At 42.6% G+C, this 24,247-nt stretch overlaps 2 protein-coding genes and 1 long non-coding RNA gene across 3 annotated transcripts in view; 2 read left to right on the top strand and 1 right to left on the bottom strand.

Annotated features, from left to right (window-relative positions):
* Positions 1-16,047, top strand: part of LOC119021080 (A disintegrin and metalloproteinase with thrombospondin motifs 9-like) — a 46,716-nt gene extending 30,669 nt beyond the window's left edge. The window contains exons 30-40 of the mRNA XM_037101058.1: positions 2,057-2,233; positions 5,275-5,445; positions 5,683-5,877; positions 6,418-6,547; positions 6,962-7,056; positions 7,443-7,537; positions 7,737-7,870; positions 8,327-8,418; positions 9,284-9,388; positions 13,397-13,505; positions 13,824-16,047. Coding sequence (XP_036956953.1) covers positions 2,057-2,233; positions 5,275-5,445; positions 5,683-5,877; positions 6,418-6,547; positions 6,962-7,056; positions 7,443-7,537; positions 7,737-7,870; positions 8,327-8,418; positions 9,284-9,388; positions 13,397-13,492 — 1,290 coding nt within the window. The 3' untranslated portion in view covers positions 13,493-13,505; positions 13,824-16,047. The remainder of the gene's footprint in view (positions 1-2,056; positions 2,234-5,274; positions 5,446-5,682; positions 5,878-6,417; positions 6,548-6,961; positions 7,057-7,442; positions 7,538-7,736; positions 7,871-8,326; positions 8,419-9,283; positions 9,389-13,396; positions 13,506-13,823) is intronic.
* On the bottom strand, positions 87-2,200 carry LOC119021083. Its single transcript, XR_005075473.1, has 3 exons — positions 2,035-2,200; positions 934-1,032; positions 87-745 (listed from the first exon to the last, which is right to left on the bottom strand). It is a non-coding gene; the product is annotated as an uncharacterized LOC119021083 (long non-coding RNA).
* A 6,842-nt stretch (positions 16,048-22,889) lies between the features above and the next one.
* The window catches only part of prickle2b (prickle homolog 2b), a 92,432-nt gene continuing 91,074 nt past the window's right edge, over positions 22,890-24,247 (top strand). Inside the window, exon 1 of the mRNA XM_037102274.1 lies at positions 22,890-23,186. Coding sequence (XP_036958169.1) covers positions 23,145-23,186 — 42 coding nt within the window. The 5' untranslated portion in view covers positions 22,890-23,144. The remainder of the gene's footprint in view (positions 23,187-24,247) is intronic.

The raw sequence follows: 24,247 nt of genomic DNA, 5'->3' as shown, positions 1-24,247 counted from the left end.
CTGCTATAAAACACTCCTCTACCACTCTTGTTCTCACGCTGCCAGACCAGGGCTTTTTTTCCTCTCTCTCTCTCTCTCCACTTTAATGCTTACCAGCCTGCTTGCAAATATGTGCATATGTGTGAGAACATCTGCAACTAAACCTGACAGTGTTTATGTGCCATGCCAGGCCACTAACTCAGGCAGGGTGCTTTTTACACATCTCGTGGTGGTTTGCCGGGTTGCAGCAGAGGCCTGGGATGGCTGCTAACAGGGGTTTTGAGGTAGTGTACGCCGGGGCTGCGACTTCACAGAACACAAACTGTAACAGCAGGACGGACATGCACTCCCCCTCTTTGATCTAAGCCTAACTGATGTTGAGTCCAGCCAGAGTAAATCCACACCTCTCATCTCTACATTTTCTCTTCCTCCGGCCCTCACTTTTCTCTCCTCTCTGTCCCTTTTATCCTCCTTCTCACTGTTGCTCTTTCCTCCACTCATCACATTTTTCTTTCGAGCATTTTTCACTTTTTGCTCCCCAATGGGAACCACATGTTAATCTTTTCTTTGAGTGCCCTACTGAAGAGGCAGTCCGCTAACGTCACCACGCCAGACACACTTACAACGCACACCTGGGATGTCTGGTACCTCTCTCTTTTTCTCGTGGCCTCTTTCTCCGAATCCGCCTCACCGGCCAAGAGTCTGAGCACTCGGGCACATCTGCGCTCCATACGTCAGAGAGGATGTGTGTCTCTGCCCTGGACAGCTGTGGAGCAGGACACATGCCAGGAGAAAATGATACTCCACACGAAGCTTTTAGTCAAGGATAGCATTATTACCCACAATGCAACAGGCTACCTAGTTATTCACCTTCTGAAACGGCATGGCAGATAATACACACTGAAATACATAAACTTGTGACACATATGAATAATAAAAATGTGTGAAACAGACTCGGCCTTGAGATGGTGAACCTCTGGAACACATTCAGTTATCTGATGTCACCTCGGCCGGATCATCTGGAGCTGTTTATCACTTCCCGCTCCTTTTAACCTGTAAACAGATGAGGAGTCACGTCGGCGGTCTCAGTCTTTCTCACGTGCACGTACACAAACACAGACTCAACAGTGCATCAGTCAAAACTCCTAAAAGCTGTATTAAGAACCAAATATCATGAATGCAACATGTCGTCCAGGTTTTTCGGAATCATCGTCTGTTTGGAAAAAGGAAAAGACACACGATAGCTGTTATATACAACTTGAACAAAAGTAAAACAGATTTTTCATCCCTCTCTCCTTCTCTGTATAAATATGTTCCGTATTAAAAGCAGAAAGTACACGCTTTCATTGGAAACATTCCTGCTGTAACTTAGACACAGTTTCAACCCCCCCCCCCCCAAAACATCCGCTTTCCAGGCTCTAATTGAATTTCTTCACATTTTTGCAGAAAGAAATCAGGACCATTAAATATGAATATGAACTATAATAAACTGAACGCATATGAACAGTGCAGTTCAACATTATTACATATTCTCTCAGTGTTTTCTATACGCACCATCAACCATTCTTCAATTAACATTCACAGTGCCTCATACATACATACATGTACACATAATTTACATACACATCTCATTCAATATTGGACACATCTATTATTTAATTGAATGGTGAATAAACAAAGGTTAAGCACACAAACACAAATAACAAAAACAAAACAATAAATACATCTGAAAAATAACATTTACGTGCATAGCCATATGCAGCCATATACATATAATGTATTTAATGTATGTATGTAATAGCCTTCATAATACAGAATTTGTAATATAGATGGTTTGAGTGGTTTTGAATACATTCCTTTAAATAAATGCTGTTGTCCATCTTAAAGCCACCACGAGTACAACATGACAGTTAGCAAACAAAGTACAAAACCTAAACTCGCGAAGCTTCACGCCTATCGCGATATTTCAGGAATATATACGTTGATTTCTTTGCTACGCAGCAACGACGTTAAACATTAAACGTGGTGGTAAATGTTGAATAAACGCTTCCAAACCTCTCTCCTGTCCTGTTTCTAGTGCTCGGCATCGTGCGGCGACGGCGTCCAGCGACGGGAGGTGTTCTGCCAGGTCGGAGACAGACGGAGCCCGCTGGAGAGCGGCTGCTCCCAGCGCTCCAGACCGGCATCCAGCCAGAGCTGCCGGGTCGCCGAGTGCCCCTCCCGGTACCGGTGGAGAGAAGGGGACTGGCAGACGGTAAGCTGAGTGAAGCCCTGCGCAGAAAAAAAAGCAACGTGACAAAGAAGTTTTTCCCCCCACTTTGTGTGTCTTTGAAACGAGATGAATTTGCTCTGTCATGTCTGGTGAAGAGTCGCAGCTTCAGTCGGAGGCCAGAGGGGAGGAGGAGAGGAGCTGCTGATGAAAATCAGATGATCAGACCTTTTTTTTTTTTTTTTTTTTCCCCCAACAAAGCCTCGCTGTAAAATGGATAACTCCGGCCTTGGTGCTGATTGGCCAATTCGTTTTAGAGAAGATGTTGAAAAGTATTCGTAGGAAAAGTCAGTGCGCACCTGTGAGGCATATCTGTTGGTTATATAAAGAGCAACGAGCCCCCTACATGTTGCTGCTTATAAAGGTAGATCATGGACTTCTAGCTATAGAGAGAGACACGGTGTTTTCTGCTCAAGTTAGGAATGTGAGATCTCTTTCCAGCCTTTACTCTTCACACAAGCCTCATTTGTAAACACGTTTACACGTCACATCTGTGCACCAGTTTTAGCAGTATTTGAATCATAAATGTGATGGCAGTCAATTAAAGCCGATCAAATCACATTAGAAAGTCCTGATGAGACTTTTACTTTAGACTCTTTCTTTACAAAACAATGTTCGCTTAGTCAAGAACATTGTATTCAGATTTTAAATTCTCAGTCTTTAAATTCAAATGAAATCAAACAAATAATTTTCTTTTTAAACGTATGTATGAAGACTTTGATCTGCTGTATGCTCTAGCTGCTTCATGTGAGGGTGCAGTCGTAGCGAGGCTGTATTTAATGGGTACATTCCTGCTGAGTAACATTCAGCAATCTTCTATAGGCTGGAGGCTACAGATCCCCATTGAGATTATTAGAAGAGGCAGCTGCAGCAGGAGGTTCCTGTTCGCTGTGTTCCAGTGATGTTGAATCTGGGTCACTGAGCAGCTTGAAATGTCTTCCAGTGGTGGAGTTTAACTAAGTACATGCACTCAAATACTGTACTTCAGTCCAAATTTGACATACTTAATTTTTTTTTTTCTTTTTGTGGCACTTTTTCTTTCTTTTCTTTATTTTTTTTTATCTAACCTGTTATAAGCTCTCTGTATTGCTTTGTGTATCAAAGGTTTTAGGTAGACTGGGGAATAATCAACTTACCTGTTAACGTTCAAAATACTTTGTTGAATATTCAGTCTGGTTTCCAATCTGGTTATGGCTGGGCCACTGCAAAGTCATCTACATAATTTCTGCTTAAGACACTAAACATAGTATTTATCGATCTAGCTAAGGTCTTTCACTCTGTTGATCAGTCTATCTTTGCCGGCAGGCCGGGCAGCATCGGGGTCTCTGGTCACTCTCTGGCTCGGTTCACTTGCTCCCTCACGGATAAAGCCTTAAACCTCAGTTCTCTCAGCCCCTCCCCTCTCCTCAAACTCAACATGAGTTTCATCCCTGCATAGTACAGCAGCACAGCCCAAAATAGCAGTTCCAAGTATTTCACTTGTTTGACATTGTTCAACATATTAAGAGTGATGAAGACCAGCTGGAGTCAGCTGCATTCGCAACTCCACACAGTGTCTGACGCAAGTGGGAAACCTCTCCGAGCTCTTCATAAATGTTTAGTGCTTAAATTACGACTCTTGTGAGTTTGAATGCTGTAGCTGTTGAGTTACTGCACGGACCTGGATGTAGTAAGACGTCCAGGTTCGCGTGGCTCTGTGGTTGTGAACTTACAGTTGGCTAAACACTTCATAGCAGGATACCACTTTTGTTTCAACAGCATTTAAAACGCTCTACGGGCCTAGAAAAGTATGAGGGCCACCCTGAATCTTTAATCTAACCATAAAAAAGGAATAGCCACATTATAGGAAATATGCTTTACTTATTTATAAAAGGGTCAACCAACACCTCTACACTTAAATAGTTAACACGTTAAATCCGTAAACATACAACTTGTGGCTTCACATAAAGTTACTTAATGTAACTATTTCTTGGCTATGCTTTCAGTTATTATGCTAAGCTAGGCCAACTGTATCCTTGCTCTAGTTTCATACATAATGAAGATACAAAGAAAATAAGTGAATAAGTGTATTCTGGAAAGGATAAACTACTCCTTTAAATCCATCTTTTATGTAGTCTCTGGTTGGCTCACAAGGACTGGAATCCTCAGCAAAAAAGTTCAGTGCTATAGTCTTTTTTGGTAAAGAAAGGTTGACTGTGGAATTGTTTGGTTACTTTAAGAAATAACTGTATTGTAGATGCTGGTTTGCTTCCAGGTTTCTCAGCTATATGTCCCACCCTGTCCTATAATTGGCCTCTCAATGTGTTTGTCACAGAGGCATTAGTCTGGGGCCTAAGTTGTTGCATATCTTTCCGTAGGCAACTCTGTTTACAAGACATGCAGTACTTGTGGTAGGTCTGGTCTGGTTTGTTTACCTTTGATGCAAGAGACTGGTATGAATGGATCTGACACAGGTGAACTGCACACATTATCTGCAAAACATCAATGTTATGGGTGTCTACCAATAAGAAATAACGCGTTAACTTGTTGAAATCATTTACTGTGCTGTGATAGTCTCGTCTTTGGGAGACAGTCTGCGTGCTAACACGAAAGGCACTTGCTGGCGGTGATTTTCAGCTCTGATGTCTGATCGGGCACATTGTTGGCACACACATTGCTGGCACACACAGTTTCAGGATTTATAAGTTGTATAATCTCTTCTGAGGTCTTGGTCACGTCCTCAGCTTAGGTTCTTCTGCTCAACAACAAAGTGCATTCCTCCCGGCTCTTATCCGCTGTTTTGACATCCTTACTTTTTCGTTCCATGTGGATCAGACGGTTCCGCATTGATGCCAATGGTTATTTAGGATCCCGTCTTGTACAAACAACTTCCAGTTTAAAGCTGGACAGGTGTGCATAAATAATCTGGTCCGCTGTACCTAAAAGGAAAAGTCAGTATAACAATGCCATAATGTTTCTCTCAATAGAACTCCAACATGATTTTTCATCTTTCTAAAAGCCTGATCTCCGTCTTCTCTCCACCGCAGTGCAGCAAGTCATGTGGAGCGGGCCACCGTCGACGAGCCTTGACGTGTGTGGACCACAACCAGCAGGAGGTCCATGAGATGTACTGTGTTAACCAGATCAGACCTCCAGACATAGAGAGCTGCAACACCCACGCCTGTGAGCTAATCTGGATCACAGGGGAGTGGACAGAGGTGAGAGCCAAAGGAGCTGTGTGCCATTTAAATGATGTCGTCCCACTGAAACTTATAGATGTGAATCGTAAAAAGCCAGTTTGCACTGAGCGGATAGTACTTCACCCTTCAAAAAGACCATTCATTTGAATCACAATCTCCTTCAAACCCAGGAGTGCGGAAATGACAGAAATCACCCATGTTTCCTGTGTGGAATACTGCTGTTGTCTCATGCCGCTGATTTATTCTCTCCTCCAGTGCTCAGCCAGCTGTGGCCAGGGCTACCGCCAGCGTCTGATCTCCTGCAGCGAGGTGCATGTGGAGAATGACAACTATGAGTACGGCCATCAGTCTTTGTCCAACTGCCCCGGGACCCCCCCTGAGAGCTACATGCCTTGTAATTTGGACCCGTGCCCGCCGCCACAGGAGTGGAGGGTTGGAATCTGGGGACTGGTGAGTGTGTTTGTGTCTCTAAATGTTGTTCAGTCATTTATCAGGATAGTAGATGCATGTTTTTAGTCTTAGGCTCCTAAAATACCACCATGAGATTTTGCAGAAACAAGCTGAAGATAGAACGACTAATTCAGAAATGTCAAACCGGTCTGATTGGGGAATATGCAGCTGATGGTGTTTATCTCCATGCAGTAAACTTCTCACATTCACATGACAGTAGTGGACGGAAACTTGTATTGATTTGCATTGTGTGTTGCACATTTTATGGAAATTAGGTTAAAATTTGAGCTAAATTTGGGTGGAAAGTTGACTGAAATTGTTAATCTTATATTTTTTTCATGATTTTTCTTTGAAATAAATGAGACCACTTATGCTACTTTTTGACCTTAAGAACGTTGGAGCTCTAATCAATGTCGACATGACAGAAATGTACACGCACGCAGTTTCTTTCAAAGGGCCTTTTGAAGGCATAAACTGCTGACAGACTGTCATCCACAAGTTTGATTTTCACACTGTCGCGTTTTTCCTCCTCCCCTCCAGTGTTCAGCGAGCTGCGGTGATGGAGTGATGGAGAGGACGCTGCAGTGTGTCACAGCAGACGGTCAGGAGAGCAATAGGTGTTCTCAAGACGGCATGCCGGAGGCTCGTAAAATCTGCAGAAATCCAAGCTGTGAGTACTGAGAGAAAAATGGTTTCTCTTGAACGAAGGTCAAAGCCTAGCAGGGTTACAGATGGGCCAGCTGAATGCCAGTATTAGGTATGGCTCGGACCTGATCCGGTCATCTCAGAAATTTGGCCTCCGGTGAAATATTTATGATCTGAGGCAAACTTCAAAGATTCATTGTCCGGTGTATTTACTTCCCTACGGTAGGATGGGACTTCAAAGAGCGAGTGGCTTTTGGTTCTTTGATTCGATGCGGCGATTTGCCACACTTCACTTAACTCCTGAAATGTTCTGTGTGCATGCGTGCACATGTGTGTGTATACAGCCTGAGTGCCTGTCCTGTGTCAAACCTTTTCATAAAACACCACTACTGTAACACAGTACTGTCCATATTTACTTCACTTCCTTTGTGTCTCCAAGGCCAATTGCCGTCTAGCTGTCAAGACGTCCAGAGCGTGAACGGCCCTCTCCCAGACGGTGAACACTTCCTCAACATTCAAGGAAAATCACTCAAGGTAAGATTTTATGACATTATTACCTCACAATTGTAGAAAGTTTATGAGCCCATGATAGGTTTATTTGTTGAGGGAGGGGGACAGGAAAAAACTAGAGATCTGCTGACATTTTGGATGACTTAAACACTGCAGGAACCTTTTCTGTGTGTGACAGTTTTACTGTAAAAGTGCTTAAAATTCATCTTCTACTAGCTTGTGTTCAGACATACTTTTTTTCACTCATGCAGCTTAGTGTACAAGGTTGCAAATGCATTGGCCATCCCTTCCTAATCTCTTTTTTTTCCCCACTGTCATATCTCCTCCATCCCTTTCCTTCACCCTGGATTTCCTACCCCTCCTCTCTCTCGTTACCACCTCCTCATCCTCCTCCACCCTTTTCTCCTCAGGTCTACTGTGCAGGAATGCAGACAGAGACTCCACAGGAGTACATCACCTTGACGACGGGAGAAGGAGAGAATTTTTCAGAGATCTTTGGCTTCAGGTAAACAGCAAGCGGGATAACAATGAGAACAGCCTGTTTCATTACAAAATCCAACTGACTCCCAGCAGCATGTTCTGTCCGTAAATGAAGAAATTCCATGGAGGTGTAAAGTTGAGCTAAGGTATCGTGTGTGTGTGTGTGTGTGTGTGTGTGTGCGTGTGTGCGTGCGTGTGTGCGTTTGTGTGTGTGTGTTTTCCAGGCTCAATGACCCCACCCAGTGTCCAGCCAACGGCTCCAGAAGAGAGGATTGTGATTGTCGGAGAGACTACACGGCCGCCGGCATCACCACCTTCTCTAAAGTCCGCCTGGACCTCAGCAAGATGAACATCATCAGTGAGTGGCTTACACACACACACACACACACACACACACACACACACACACACACACATACACATACACACACACACCCACACATAACAGCATCCTGTGCCAGTGTAAACTCCACATTACTCTCAAATAAGAACTTCCTTTGCCATTTAATTATGTCCGTGCTAACGAGGGTTAATGGGCTCAAGATGTCTTCGAGGTTCATTTAAGCAACACACAATTACAAGGCTTGAGGGGATTAAATGAAACTGCTCTAAGTAGATGAAATTATACTGATATTAGGCTGACCCTAAAACTATGGCTGGATTTAGACCAGTTTAAACAGCAAGAGGCTCGGTCATTATGGCAGATGGGAACTATCATCATAGAAGTTCATTCAAGGTCGTATCGCAGCAAATTTCAGGATACACATTTGTCACATTGTACCTGACGAGCTTGTTTGTTTATCTTGTTGTTCAGCTACAGATTGGCAGTTTGCTTTCACCCGCGAAGGCAAGAATGTGCCCTTTGCTACGGCTGGAGACTGCTACAGCGCCGCAAGATGTCCACAGGTGAGAACAACAGTAGCTGAGGGGAAACTGTTCAGTTGTCAAAGCAAGTGTCCTAGTTGGTCATTCTGTTAATGACTTGAGTGATTTGAAACAGAGTGTTATCAACTTTACATCCATGCTCTTCCTGCAACATTATGACATGTAAAAATACATGTTTTATTCATATCCATCAAGTCCACCTAAAAGGAGTACAACAAAGACGACCAACCCCCAGCACTGAAATGGGGGGAATTTCTCAACCCGGCTAAGACAACGGAACACTTAAAGCCAGTCCGCACTGGAAAGAAGCCTGCCTGTGTTCTCCACAAGTGCAATTTGCACAGTTTTCTTTGATGTGTTACAATTTCTTTGTAAATCTGTTATTGTGTGTGATTCAGTTTGAACTTAATCTGCTTTGAAAAGCCTCTGAACGAAGTATTTGAGTCACACCTCTCCCATTTAGACCTTTTGGTTCCTTCTAAAGTCTGAACGAAATGCATTTACTTTTTATTAATTTGCAGTTATTTTTTACAGTTATTTTAATTGTGACATGGGTCCGTTTTAATGAGATTTGTAATTTTTGGATTTGATTTTTACTGGAAAAAAATTAATAATAATGATAATGTGATTTTTAAGCTGGGGCATCTATGAAGCTGTATGACTTTTTCTCTTTATCATAAAGAAACATTGCAGCTCCTTCTGGATATGATACTTGGCACATTTTGGTAATATTTAGATTACTTTTTCAGCCCCGCTTCTTACTGCTGCTCACAGTAAATCAGACACCTTTTATCAAAACACATGTTTACAGTTATTGATGTCTAATGAATGTTTGAATACAATGTGATGTTTCATGATTTATATTCTGTGGTGTCTCTTCTTTCAGGGGCGGTTCAAGATCAACCTCTCAGGAACGGGCTTCAAGGTGGCTGAGGACACATCATGGATCTCGCAGGGCAACTACGCAGTGGCTAATGTCCAAAAATCACAGGTACTGGCAACAAGTCACATATGTACACAGGGGTGACTGCAAAAAAAAATCCTGAGCTTGAACTTTTTTCCATGCCGACGGGAGGAGGGGGTGTGAGAGCAGACTCAGGCCCCGCCCCTTCCTGTACCTACAAGGCCTATCACCTACAGTCTACAATCTCAGAGCACATCTATGGGCAAAGGTACAAGTTTTCTTGTTCTTGTTAAGAAACAATGTCAGAGTTACGATATCGTCAAGGGGAGTCTGGCGGTATGCTCCCCTGGGAGAAATTTTTGAAAAATAGCACCTTAAATGACAGATTCTGGTGAATTTTGTGGAAAGAAATAGACAACATTCAGACATAAGATAAACAAACCCAATGTGAGCCAAATTTACAGTAGTGTTTCTGCGCAGAGCCTCATGCTTCAGGGCCCAGTAGCCCATTAAGTAATCCATCCCTGCTTTCTAACTTGTCACTTACCTGCCTACTATTGCTCTCACACACTATGGATACTACAGCAATACCAAGAAAGGTCAGTAGGTGGCAATAGTACTCCAAAGTAAAATTTGATTAGTCGCCTCGTTAAGGCTTCCTCTGATAACTTAAAAGGGGTTGGAGGAAATAACATACTAACGCCACACACAATGTCCACAATTAAACCAGCTTTATTGTTTTAATTTGTGGAAAGAAAACCCAAGAACAAACCGAAGGGGGACTGGAGACCCCGGCAAAAAAGGAACAAAAAACTTGGGAAGATGCGGGACCAGCCACACAGTGAGCTGTCACTCCCACACCTTACCCCTAAACTACCTAAACGATAACTAAACCTAAAACAAAAGAGACGAATAACTGAGCTGCTGGTGATCTCCAGCCCTAAAAGGAGTACAACAAAGACGACCAACCCCCAGCACTGAAATGGGGGGAATTTCTCAACCCGGCTAAGACAAACGGAACACTTAAAGCCAGTCCCTGGCTTTCAGTGTGGACTTGATCACTGCAAGGCTCTCATAAGTTTCCACATTCATGGAGCACCTGTCAGCTTCAAGGATATCATCTAATAAACTGAATGATCCTTCCACCCAGGGGCCTGTGAAAATGGACAGAAGAGCTTTAACTAGATTACACAGGGTGGGATACCTCACACCTCTCTGTATTTTTCAAGGAAGCAACATGGCTCCACCAGCCTATATCGACTCGACTTCGATGTAGCTTTGTCCACGAAGAAGCATGTCTGCAACAATCTGGTAGGCCCGATATTCCTCTTCCTGTTGACCAATCTCTTTTGGAGCGACAACATTTGGCAAGGCCTCTCCTAATGTGGTCAAAGCTCCAACGACAGCATCAGATTGAATCAGAGATGGAGTTAGAGCAGAGAGTGATGTAATATGACATTTTCCAGGGTTTTTTTTCAGCAGAAACTCTGCTGACCTCACATACCCGTCTCTGAGAGAGTCATAGAGATGTCCAACCCATACCTTCTTCTCCACACGGGCTTTTTTCATTGCAGTGTAGCAAAACTGTCCAAAAAAGAGCCTCTTGTTTGACAGTTGCAAATCTCTGCTTCGTACATCAACCCTGAGAATCTCCTATGGAATCATAAATTTGCTCAGGAGCTCTCTTACAAGGGCCACCATTTCCACATGCACCATCAGCATTTTACATTGAAGTTTTTGGCAAATCTCTGAGATGTTGGAACGACCTCTGCAAGTATAAAAGACACTATGAGGTGACATAATGTTTGCAGGTATTAACTGTGGGATTTGTATCGTCTGGCAGAGCGAGCTGATTATAACAATACAAATTTAAGTAGACTATGGTGATGTATTCTAAGTTTTTGGAATATGTTACTCTACAGGAGTAGACTGTAGGACACTGTATCATTACCTTCACTGTTACCACAGTTATTACTTTGATAATACTCTAATTACATTGGTTATTGTTGCTGTAGAAAAGACCTGACTATTTATACCATGTATAAAATTACTTAGGTCATTAGTCAGATATGTGTGCCAGTGGACTACAACCACTTATTAAGTCATAATCTATTACATTTTAAGTTGCAATGAGTTTGCCTAGTCCTACAAGATACCTCTGAATAAGTCGACCTTCATTCTTTCACACTCTGTATAGAGCACAGAGACCCGTGCCTTTCGATCTTGGTTAGGCTGTGTTCCCGTTCTGGATACTGCTGCCTGTTCTTGCTGAAGAACTTGTATCCTGGTCTTTTCCTCAACTGTGAGCTCACGTCTCTGAAATACTTGATAAAGAAGCCCTCTGTACTACACACACACACGCACACACACACATCCCCATATACATGCATATGATATGTATACAAAGATCTATATACATACACACAACTTAATATACTGCTAATTTGCTACTTCCTGAATAAAACCTAGCAATTCTTAACTATATTAAAAGATAGTGTATCGTTATAGCCCACAAGGCTAAAACTAGGCACTACATTAAAACACATATCACAAAGTTGTTATTATTGAAATGATTTTTACTACCTGTATTTGTGTTCTTCATTTGGATCCATCACATGGTAGTAGTGCACCACTAGTACATCCTGGAGCTCATTCAGCCTACTGCATACCTCCAGCATTTGAATGAATCTTTTACTGATGGGCCTGATCGAGCTCCTGGGAGGGAGATGGAGTAAGCTTTGAAACTGAAAAAATCTCCTTCTGTTTAGGTGACATCTTTGTCATAATAAACATCAGATCAGAAATTTGATATTTCTGACCTAAACTTGCTCAGGAGGGCCTTGGCAGCATTGGACACCATGTGAAAAGTGTCTCCTGAGATGTCCAGCAGATTTGGGTTCTCCTTCCTAGCTAGCTTCTCAAGCCCAGACTTCTTTCCCCTTATTACTGCGCAATTGTCCATTAGCACACTGGTGACTTGTCTCCACTCCAGCTCATTTGATTGCAGGACATCTTTTAGGTCCAGCATCAATGCAATATAATGGGAAAAAAATAAGGTATTTATACTAACGTATAGTTAAAAAAACTCTCATTATTACCTTGTATTCATTCGTGATACAAGTTTGTATCAGTGAGGTCCTTGCTTGTTAAAGTATAAAAAACAATAATAATAAAAATAATTTTAAATCTACTTATCTGTACCTAATTTAACTGCTGCTTTCTCCTCTCTGCATGTCCTCTTGGCTTCTGATCTCTAATCGGGCTTAGTCCCAAGTGGGTTCTGAATTCCCAGCTCCACTTCTCCCCTTAAACTCGCTGAGAAAGGACCCTTATTGGGCAGCTGCTCTCTCAAGTGCCCCCTCTCTGCCACTTGGCTTTTGAAATGGAGATCAAGCTGGAGAGCGCTTTTTGGCAAGGTAAAAAACAGGAGGCGTCTGTGATGCCAAAAAGTGTTCACAGTCTGATATCCACAGCCAGCCGGCCCGCTCTTCAGGCAGTTTAAATGAAGCCAGGTTGTGACAGTGGGACGGAGAGAGCGCGCCAGAGGAGATCAGACGAACCACTCGCCTCACGCTGTGGCTTTCATGTCGTGGGATAGAGCGTTCAGTGTACTCATCTGCCGCGGTTTCCTTTTTTGTTTCTAGATGTTTGCATGAAACCTCCCATCAGGACGCATGTAAATGATGCTGGTGAAGGGCTGGTGATTAATTAACTTGTATTTTCTGCCTGTTGCTGAGAGTGATTACCCAATTCATACCTAGTGACAGTCTGCCCGGTGGGCCTCAGTCTTTGTACGCCTTTTTGAAAAGGAAAAGCTCCAAACAAACCTGCAGCAGGAAGCCTTTCAAAGTGATGAATTTTAAAACTACTTGAAGTAGCGCAAGCAGTCCTTCACTGTCGAGGCTTTTTCCTTCACGCGTCCTTCAAACTCACATCCGTTTTACACTCACCTTTCAGATCAGTGACAGGTCAACAAAAGGTTCCTTTGACATAGAACAAAGAAATTCAAACAATGCTGATAAGCAGCATCTGTATGACTAAATTAAAAATGTACCCATGTAATGCAAATAGCTGTTATTCCTCTTGTGTCCACAGGGTGGCAGCAGAGTGTTGGGAATTTGTGGCGGCTACTGTGGTAAATGTACACCATCCTCTGGCTCCAGCCTGCCTGTTAAAGTGGAGTACATGTAATACCATCAAACAGGTATGGGAGGCTTTCTGAATATGACAGTGCTTCTGTTTCAGCTATTAAAGGCACAATCTACCTTTTGTTTTCAAATACAAAACTCAACAACTGTATCTGTTTTTATATTTTAATGCACATAAAGGATGTATGCCAATAATCCTTGGAATAAATCAGTTTTATATTTTCAGTCAAATGTTGATACATTTTCAAATTATGGATGTGAATACACCTGTAACTTGTATTGTTAAGAATAACTGATTGGGCAACTAAATACCAAGTAATTCCTATAACTACGCACTGACTAAGTTTAATGTTGTCCACATGTCTTCTCTTTAGTATCTGTTTCCATTCGTCTCGGCACTTCTCTCCATGTCCTTGTTGTGTCAAGACGTCCCTCCTCTTTGGTGCTACAGCCAACTCAAAGCTCAACCCCGTCCTCCACGTGACCTCTTTCCCTCCCGTGTGTGTATAGTGTAAATGAATCTGCTGTAAGTACTGTACAAATGTCTTATTTATTGTACTCTTCATTTATTTTTGTATTGTAATATATTTGAACAGTTTTGCCATCATTAGCAAACACCGCACAGTTGCCATTTGTCAGATATGTTTTTTTGCCGGAATGTGCCTTCCAGTTTCCATGTGTTTCCAAAGCCTTATGTGCCTTTGAGATCAATTCACTAAGTTGTGTTTGTCGATGTGATGGGCCTGTTGCTGGTTTGCAGTGAGGTGTCTCCGTTCGGACCTTTACTATTTACCGGTAGGCAAGATTCACAGATAGTTGCACAGATATAACCCCAGTCCTGTCTCACACCACTGAGCAGCTACTTTAGGAGACTTTTGGTTTAGAGAAGTTTCTTTATATGAATGTGTCAGATGTTAGGAGTGTGTCCAGAGTTCCTTCCAGGTTTAACTTATGGGCATCTGGATTGTGGCCAGGCTGCCCCACCTGCATGTCTCCAGCTGTTAACTGCAGCTGTAGGCCTTTGTCCAGCTGTGCTCGTGAACCATCTTACATTCTCATTAACTGGATCGGGTTCAGAAATAGAACACCACAGGAAAGTTCGCATCATTGAGGTTAGTCTATAAAACAAAGCTGCATCTTCTGCAAGTTTATGATCTATACATCAGCAGTGTTGTTTTATATATGTTAAGATTCCAGGGGAAGATCTCAGTCTTTTGGCTGAATTGAAAGTAAAAGATCACAGACATAACCAACCTAGTAGGATGAGGACGGCAGGTATGAGAGAGCGACTGTGAGGAAGGATTTATAGGCCAGAGGGAGGAAGTGAACATTTACCTACCCGCAAACACAGCGCAGTGCAATGTACAAATCCATATACAAGCACACTGGAACGCGTTCATAAGGCTGTATGTTACAAGAACAGTAGAGATTATGCTACCAGACATCAGAGAGAGCCAAATTCCTCTGTGTTTTCGCATTTTTCTCTCAGGTAGCGTGCAGTGACCAGAGAGAGCCATTAGCCTTTAGCTTTCACAGAGCAGACAGGTTATCTTATCTGGAGCAACTTGAAAGGAAGACGTCACCTCAGGCCTATAAAATTCCAGTAGATACTCTGGAGATTTAAAGCACCAGTCCGGCCCTGGAGACACCTCTCAATCTGCTAAACTCACAGGCCCCCGCAGCATGATGTCTGTCCAGATGCTGCCTGTAAACCTCTGCCTTGTTTACAGTACCTCACATACATCCCTCGCTCCGTCTTTATTTTGAAGCATCTGTCCAAACTGTACATACTGGTGTGCTCCCATTGAGAGCATTCTGACTTTTTATTTGTGACAATATCAGGGTACTTTTTGTGTGTATGTATGGTTTTTTGTGTGTGTTGATTTATGACAGTTTAGAAGAAAATAGACTTTTTTTTCCATTCCCGAAGACTTAACGCTATGTGTGTAGGGTACATGCTGTATGTCCAGCTGAATACGAAGCCATATTAGCTTTTTCAAGCCTCTCCGTATGTGGTGCTATTCCTGTGCCTCATGTGATGATGTGCACACTTCAGCCCAAAGGGAATTTCACAGCCTGCCACTATACAAGTATGACATTATTTTTAAAGACATGGGGAAGTAAACGTTTTGTTGCAACGGATAAATGCACTTCTCATTGTGAATGTCAGAATTGAATTCAGTCCATGGAGTTCTCAGGTGTCATAAATGAAGGGATTATTGATATGATGATATGATGATATTACAGTGTATTTATCTTATTGTACACATTTACCACATGTTTATCAGGTAACTGAAGTTTTTAACATGTCATTATATATACAGCTTTATTTTATATGCAAATATTTATTTGTTTGTTTTTCTTATGTGAATGTACATAGACTTTGACCATGAATGACTATGAATTATGGGCAGTATCGCCATAAACTGAACTGTCTCGAAAAGTGTTTCCTTTATTTTGTGAATACATGCATTTATATGTATGTCATATCCGCAGTAAATGTAAAAGCAGTTTGGTGCTGCCATATGAGAAAGCATGATTTATGTATGAGATGAGATAAGACAATGATCAGCAGGAAATAAAATGCCTGACACATGCCACGCCTCTCTGCCTGCTTCTCACACCAGTATTTAATTATTTTTCCGGTTTGTCTTTGGAGTATCACGGCTGTAAAGATTGCACACCTTCCACTGTGACCTGAGAGATGTGTTTTTTTTGGATCTAATCTCGTCCCCGCCTGTATGCATATTAGTGAATTTTCAGGCTATCTACCAGGTGTCAGCACTGATCTAACTGAATATAATCCACTGCTGGGCAGATTTCAGCAGACACAAAGGGGCAAAGGGTTAATGATCTCTGTCAAAGACAGATCTAAATATTTGGTGCTTTACAATCATTTTTCCACACAGAATGAAATGCGCATCTACTCATGGGTGAAAGACTATCTAATGAAGCTAACCAACATTACAGCTCACCCAAGGTCAACGCCATTAAAGCTTCCATCCTTCACTGTCACCAGCTTGAGCCTCTCGTCCGTCAGCAGATGGACACTGACTTCCTCCTGCGCAGTGATACAGTTGGCGGCTGTCGTTTGATAGAAAGATAAACTTTCCGACATGAAACTGCCCACAACAAAGTCTGTGGGTTTATATCGAGTATCCGGGTCATGATTTGTGGAAAGACACGTTGCTGTTGACTTCTTCAGATGTATTTCTTTGGCACTTAGAGCACCAGAAACCAAGTGCCGTCTTGTTCCATGGAGAGGAAGCAGACTTTGCAACTCACACCATAACAACCTAGATGGGTAAGGAGCCCCACAGGTAAGAGAAAAATATGTCATTTTGAATTCTGAAAAGGAAAGCGAGGGGAGGAGGGGCGGAGGTAGCTTTCAACAGCTCCCGAGGGCTTGTCTCAACTTAAGGGCGTGAGGTAGATTAGGAGACATCCCAGGGGTCAGTCTGTGTTTCCCCCCCCCTTTGTCTTTTTTCCTGTTCACACATAAAAATAGTGAGACAGCTCCTCTACAGAGCAGACAGATGACAGCAGCCCGTCAGCAGGTGTGTTACATCAGATAGTCCTGAAAAAGAAACGACAGACTTAAACTGCGGAATCTTCTTTCCTGTAAAGCAGATGTAGTCAAATGTAATCCAAAGAGCTCAGTCTCGCTGCTCATAAATACTTTCATCACTCTTTAAAGTTGCAGTGAACTCCTCCAAGCATGCTGAACGTTGGTTTAACATCACAAAGGCGAGAGTGTTCTAGCTGCGAGACTGTTTGAGCCCTCACTCCAGGTTCCCAGCAGCACTCTGAACCAAACTGAAAGTGTCACTCATACTTACTCTGTGTACGGGAGCTCAGGTGAGCCGGAGCCCGGAGGACATAGTCCAGTAATTTCATGTTTTCCATTACAGGAGATAATATGTCACGGTCACTGGTGAGGAAGTCACCTGTCACGTCTGATTTATTGTGCAGATGCTGAGGGTGAGTTGGTGCGCTGTGTCTGCTATGATTTCATATTAAAAGCGCTTTACAATCGGTGATCGTCATGATCTATTTGGGTTGATGGCACGATTTAAATGTCATTAGATGGACCTTGATGTGACCTTTAATGTGTGGCAAACCCGTGTGATGTGATTGCACGTGTGTTTGTGTGAGTGTGTGTGGATTGTTGAGGGTTGCCACGGAGACCTCACAGGGGCGTGTTCTGTGTGACCCCAGCCATCAGCACATACACGCCTGCAGGCCGGACAGGTGGTCCGAAGCAGAAACATATACAGTAACAAATACTCATGACACCTCAGAGGTAAGTGTCACAAAGCAAGACTTTAAAATGATCTTCTGAATTTTACATGTGGGAACAATCTTTATATATTAATCTGTGCATTAATAATCTGTTCAAACACTTTTGTTTATACATGAGTTTTCAGTGTACGCAGAGCATTTGTATGGAAACAAAAAGTGGCCAAAAAGATCTTATTTTCTTACCTCATTGATTGTACTGAGCAACTTGAATATGCACTAGATTTTTAATTATGAGTATTTGAACTTTCTGTTTGAAGTGTGTTTCTAAATGTAGTAGTTGAAGCATCCTAGCTTTCTTGATGGCGTTGACGTAGTTGCATGATTCTTATAATTTTGGGTTCTACTGACATGATTGAATGTACTTTTTTTCCCTCCATTTTTTCCATTGTTTCACATCTTGAAAGCCACTGGATGTACTTATTGTAAGCCACTTTGGACAGAAGTGTCAGCTAATTAAATGTAATATTAATGTAAAATGCTATAAATTCAGTTTAAAATCATTTTAAATATATTTTCAAGTCACCAAATGATAGAAATGGAGAGCTCATTTTGTAATTCTGACTTCTGTCTCTCATATGATTTACCACCTCACAATTACAAACAAATGTAAAAGTAAATCTGGAGATATGGAGGCCTCGATCTTCTTCTTCTGGTGAACACAGTCTAGAATCAGAATCAGAATTACTTTTATTGCCAAGTAAATTTACACATACGAGGACTTTGATGTGGTCTGTAGGTGCAAAACAACAAATTCCATACAACACTGAACTCTGAGTAGTGGAGGTGCGTTTCACAAAGATTTCAAACTTTATAGCTGGTGTAGCCCAAACTTTTTTCCCTTGGTGAGCCAAAAGTGAGGCTTCACGATGGACCGCGGGACAAAAGCAAGCACCAATTGTACTGTGTTGTTAAAATGCAAAATGGTAGCCTACCCTGAACCCTAAAGCTTTTTTTAGTCTGATCTAAATTGTTTTCTCATGTGTTGGTGTCAGGTGATTTTTTTTTTTTTTTTTGCCTGCTATAATTTTTTGCAGTTCATTTATTTCCATTTGCCTCTCTGCACTCTCATAGTACCGGGATCCTAAGTTCCTTTTATTGACTTCCTGCATAAAATGTCACTCTGCCCACTGCGCTGTGATCATGAAAAATAATCTGTTATCTGGGATAGTATGTATTCAAAAAGCTTTTCTCTACCTCACAAAATTTAAAATAGAATCAAATTCTAACTTATGGTGGCCAGCCCTGCTTTATAGCCTCAATTAGCCACCACACAAAGGCACATGTATATAAGTCTATATGACTAACAAGTACAGTTGAACAACACTCATCTCTCATTAACCTCCACTCTGTCTATAGCCGTGGCTGAGTCAGTAGATTCAGAGTTTTTATGAGCGGTGCAGATAGAGTGCCTCGCCTCGGGCTGCTACAGTGCTATTAAAGCACCATCCTTGTTGGTATTCTTCACCGGCTTTTTTCCCCCTCTGGTCTTGCAGGTCTTTTCGTGGTGCCCTCCTGCAGCCAACATTACCTCCACTCTCACTGGGGTCAAAACACACTAGTGTGTGTCCCCTGATACAAATGGAGGAGCCGTTCCTGCTGACTGAAAAAACAGGGAGAGAGGAAGGACTGCAGAAGATACAGCGAAATTGGGCAGCAAAAGACGGGTCATCGTCGGCTGCTTTGAATGTTGGAAGCGGCTGCTGCCATTTTCTGAATGCTGTGGGATGTGTGGAGGTGTGTGTGGGGGAGAGAGATAGAGCGGGGTGGGTGGTGACGGCGAACATTTGACACCTGTGTTCCAAACAACAGCTCAGCAAACTGAGACGGAGGATATCATTTTCTATTATGAGAGTGGGAGGTGAACATGAATATTGGTGATGAAGACACATAAACACACACACACACACACACACACACACACACACACACACACACACACACACACACACACACACACACACACACACACACAGGCTCACACTTGCACACAAGTGGCTGGAGTCTACCTCTTTCTGTTCAGGTGCACTTTTCCCCTTACTGGGCTCGCAGACCTTCCCACAAGGATTAGACCCGCGTCCTGGGCAGCTGTGGGCTTCTGGCCGTGCGAGACATTCCCAACACTTCTGAACGTCACGTCCACCATCGCGCAAGCAGCTGCCCCTTGAAGCCAAATCAGCCCTGACAGACGTCCGCAGGTCTAAAGTTCACTTGGCGAGAAATCTGAGATAATGTGAGGTAAAACGCCCGGCATTAGAGCTCCCGGGCCGAGCCTCCGTGACAATAACAGCAGCAAGAAAAAAAGGGAGCTTTTCTCGACTTCTCGACTAGAAATAGCACGCAAGCTGTTTTCGATTCTGCCCACAGTGTTTAGACTCTCAACTTAGGACTTAATGAGGGGGAGTTTTAAAGTCCTGCGTCCCCCCGGGGTCAGCTCCCACCACCATCATTATCATCATCATTCCTCAAGGTAATCTAGGATGACTTTGAACTGAGTCTTAGCAGTGAGCCCCAGGCCCACACAAATGATTCGGATGCCCAGATACAGTGTGTGTTTATCTGAGTGTGGAGGAGGGACTGCATGTCTGCTCCGTGTGTACAGCATGGGCAGGTTTGATCGTTCATTTTCTTCCCCTCTCTGCCATCATTCGGATCCAGATTGCTCACGTGTAACAAGACTGTTTTTGTTTTCCCCTCGTTTACAACAGAGCGTCTCAAGGTTAGCGGTCTGTCCTTGAGATGAAGCAGAGGCCGCACTCTTTCTCTCTCAGCTCAGTTCACTGCGCACTCCTTTGGTTCTGACACAGAAACACCTGAGCTGTTGTTCTGTCTTTCCCACACAAAAACTTTCCTGATTCCTTTTCCTCTCTGTTTAAGTCTTTCTGTTTATGTTAAAATATCTCCATTGTTCCAGGTCCACCAGAGTGACAATTTGGGTTTCGTTTAATTGGATTTATTTAAAATGATTCTGATGTTTGGTCTGTTGGTTGGACAAAACTCGGGGTAATTGTCTCGCTATGCAACCAGTTTTTACAAACTAAACAATCAATTGATCGATCAGAGAGAATACTGCTCAGATTGTAATGAAAACAATCATTAGTATAAGTACAACATGTTAAAGACAGAAAACTAATTAATCCCTGAGTAAAATAAACTTATCATATAATACATCATAATGTGATTTTTCTTTGACTTTTATTAATAGTTTTTACAGTGTGATATTATTTCATTATTATTACTAAAGTAAGGGTTCACATCAGTGTGTGCATCAGAATCAGTCTGTTCTCAGTTATTTTCTTGCAGACAGCCAGTGTAACTCTCACCTTGTACACAATGAACTGTGTGAGTGAAGCGGCCTCAAAGATCGTTGTAGCGACCAACGTTTATCACTCTAAACTACTGACAGTTCATTCTTGACTTCGGGAACGTGACTGAACAAAGTCATCTCATCACAAGCTCTACTCAGGAGCTTTCAGTCGTATCACGTGGTCTCCTGTGGAGACTGAGTTTTTTATGAGCACTTTGAGGTTGGTTTAAAAGCAGCTGTAAGATCTCTAGCGATATATTGGTCAGCCCATCACATATGTGGGTATCAGGCGTATACGTTATCCAATATCTACCGATGGGGAGGCTTTTATTTTGTAATGCAGAAAAAGATGCTGGGGTGATCTATAACTGTTAGATTCTTATTGAAGTGAACTGTTTGAGTGCAGGTATGTCCCTTCAGACAGCAGAGTTAAATGCTCAACTGTTAAACATCCTGTCTCTGTTACACCTCTTTGCAAGTGTTTGATAAATCACATTTGATGGACCACCACCAGAAAGCGGTCGCTCTTTGGTTTGACTCTGCGGTTAATCACAATCTGACTCTGCAGCTCCTGTCAGCTCCACGCAGTATCAAAGCGTCTCTCAGCTCATTGTGTTGTTTCTTTTCCAGCCTGCAGCCTCACTATTTTGCATTTTTGTCTCCGCCACACCACTTTTCTTCGATGACAAATTGAACGTAGTGAAACATTTAGCAGCGAGCGAGCTGGAGTCACCTCAGGAGCTGGTGGAGACCAAAACAGAGCTAAAGAAAACATTGAATATTGTACTAAATTGAATCTGTTCGTAGAAAAAAACTACTCCAGGGCCCATAAGTCATGATGCAAAATTAATTTCTCACAGATTCTTACTTTAAACCCACTGCGGCTACAACTAAAAAACAAAAAATGACAGCAATGTCCTTGCAGAGTAGGCGGGAGGTACTGGATGCCCACATTTCTGCTCAGCGCCCACGCAGCACAATTCACAGGCTTTTAGTCTGTCAGAAAACCTCACCCTCCAACCTTAAAGCAGCAGAGTGTATAGGCACCTACAGAACTTAGTGCCACTCCATTTAAAAATAACAAGAAAAGAAAAATAGGGTGGATAGATACCACCCACAACCGTGCGTGACATCCATCCCACAGCATTGTGCAGGCCTGAACTTTTGGAGAGGCTGACAGAGCTGCATAATGGGCACAGAGCAGAGCCTTGAGCAAAATGTGTGTTTCGAAATAATAATATAGTTTAAGCACATCTTAGCGAAGAGTGCCTCTGAGTCAGAGCACTCTCACACTGAGGCTTGTGCTCCGCAGCCTTTTCTTCTCTGCTGATAAATGGGAGCCACTTGCCGGAGAGTCAACGCCGTCAGACCACCAGGGAGTAGAGAAACGCCCCGCGGGGTGCATGGCTGGCGTTTAGGATAGGAATTAATCTTTCCTGAACAAAGGTGAATTAGGAGAGAGACAGAGGGTAGATTTAGCAGAGCATACATGAACGTCTCCTAATTTGTGAGTGGGAAGGGAAGGATGCATCATGTTCCCCCGTGACTCAGCTGTGGCATTAAACTGTGGAAGCATTTTTTTTTTTAAATTTATTCATCTTTTCTAACTGTTATGAATTATGTGGCTCCTTGTCTTGCGGTCCAGAGTGAATATAAGGGTTTGATTACATGAAGATTACACAGAAAACACTGATTTCCTCCATGATTACAGGTTAGCCCTCCTAAGACTGGACTCCAGAACTCATCCACACAGTCATTTTTTGGATGAGTGGTGTTATCGAAGTCTGATTATAGTTTTGTGCCTTTTAAAAAAAAAAAAAAAAGAAAGAAAGAAAGAAAAAAGTGTTGTCTCCTCTCCTCCATTGGCTGTGCGGGAACAGGGTGGAGCTGTCATCCGGAACAGCGCAGCTCCATTCATTAATGAAGGAGGTTAATAGGACAGGACTGCAGCCAGGGCTCGGTGCGTTTCGGGGAAAAGTCGCGAGAGTTTTACGCACAGAGCACGCACTGATCTCCACTTGGCTCCGCGCGTCGTTTGCCTCGATAGCAGCCGGACTGTCAGCCTTCGCTGTCCTGGGATCAGCTTGTCATGTTCAGCCGCAGCAGCAAGAGGAGAGACTCCAGCAGATCGGTAGGTAGGCAGCGGGGGGAAGTTAAAGCGTTTTGTGCCTTCCAGGAGCGCATAGATCCACTTGTTTTTGCGCTCTGAATTAAAAAAAAAAAAAAAAAAAAACGCACGTCGTATATACTTGTTTAATTCGAAGTTTTGTGTTGCTGTTTCTGCCGCCCTGTTGCTGAGGGCATCAGGTTACATCTCTGTTGACACAACGCTCAACAAGCCTCCTCAGCAACACCGCAGGAGGCATGATGAGAGATGACTTTTCTCTGTTTCACTCAGGAGGTTTTCACCTGATGAGCAGACTAAATGTTTGATTGTTTTATCCTCAAATAATTGTCTGCTTGCTATAACTGATGAGGAACTTCATTTAATATGTGTGATTATGTGTCAGTTGGCACTACAACAGAGTGCTGTGATGCTTTAAAAATCATGTCCCCAGTAGAGACACAGAGGAAGAAGAAACTCAAAGAAGTCAAGCCAGTGACACTGAATGACATTCAGAGTGGAACCGTGGATAATACTCCATTACTTGAATTACTCAAGGACGAGCAAAAGACAGTTTATGTCCAACTATTTTGGTGTCAGTAATTTTTCAAGCATAAATATCAAACATTTGTTTGTCATTTCTGGTAGTTAAAGAGGAGTTCCTGGGTTTGGGACTGTCGGTCAAAAGAAGCGATTTGAAGTAAAACATGACTGATAATCAGTCGATATAAGGACGAAAAAGCTCATGTACACAACACATGCTGATTTATTTATTTATTTTTCAGTAATACCTGAAATGTGTTCATCAAAGCCTTGGAATCAGCCATTTTTATGTTTTCTTTCCACAAACTGGCAACCACCAAGACCACTGAAAAAAACACATGTGGTGTTATGCTGCTGGTCCACAAACCTTGTTAGAATCTGGAATCATCATCATCTCTTTTTCGTAAGTTTCGGACATCTGCAATAGGCCTATATGAGCCGATGATATCGGCCGACAGATACGTATATGGGTCAGGCTGTAATAAGATGTCACTCTGAGCTCTAGGAAATCGTGATGAGCATTTTTCCTAATTTTTTAACAGCCT

The sequence above is a fragment of the Acanthopagrus latus genome, chromosome 6, assembly GCF_904848185.1.
Source record: "Acanthopagrus latus isolate v.2019 chromosome 6, fAcaLat1.1, whole genome shotgun sequence".
Classification (NCBI taxonomy): Eukaryota; Metazoa; Chordata; class Actinopteri; order Spariformes; family Sparidae; genus Acanthopagrus; species Acanthopagrus latus.
The sequence above is the reverse complement of the archived record's forward strand: the minus strand, read 5'-3'. Positions and strand labels throughout refer to the sequence as shown.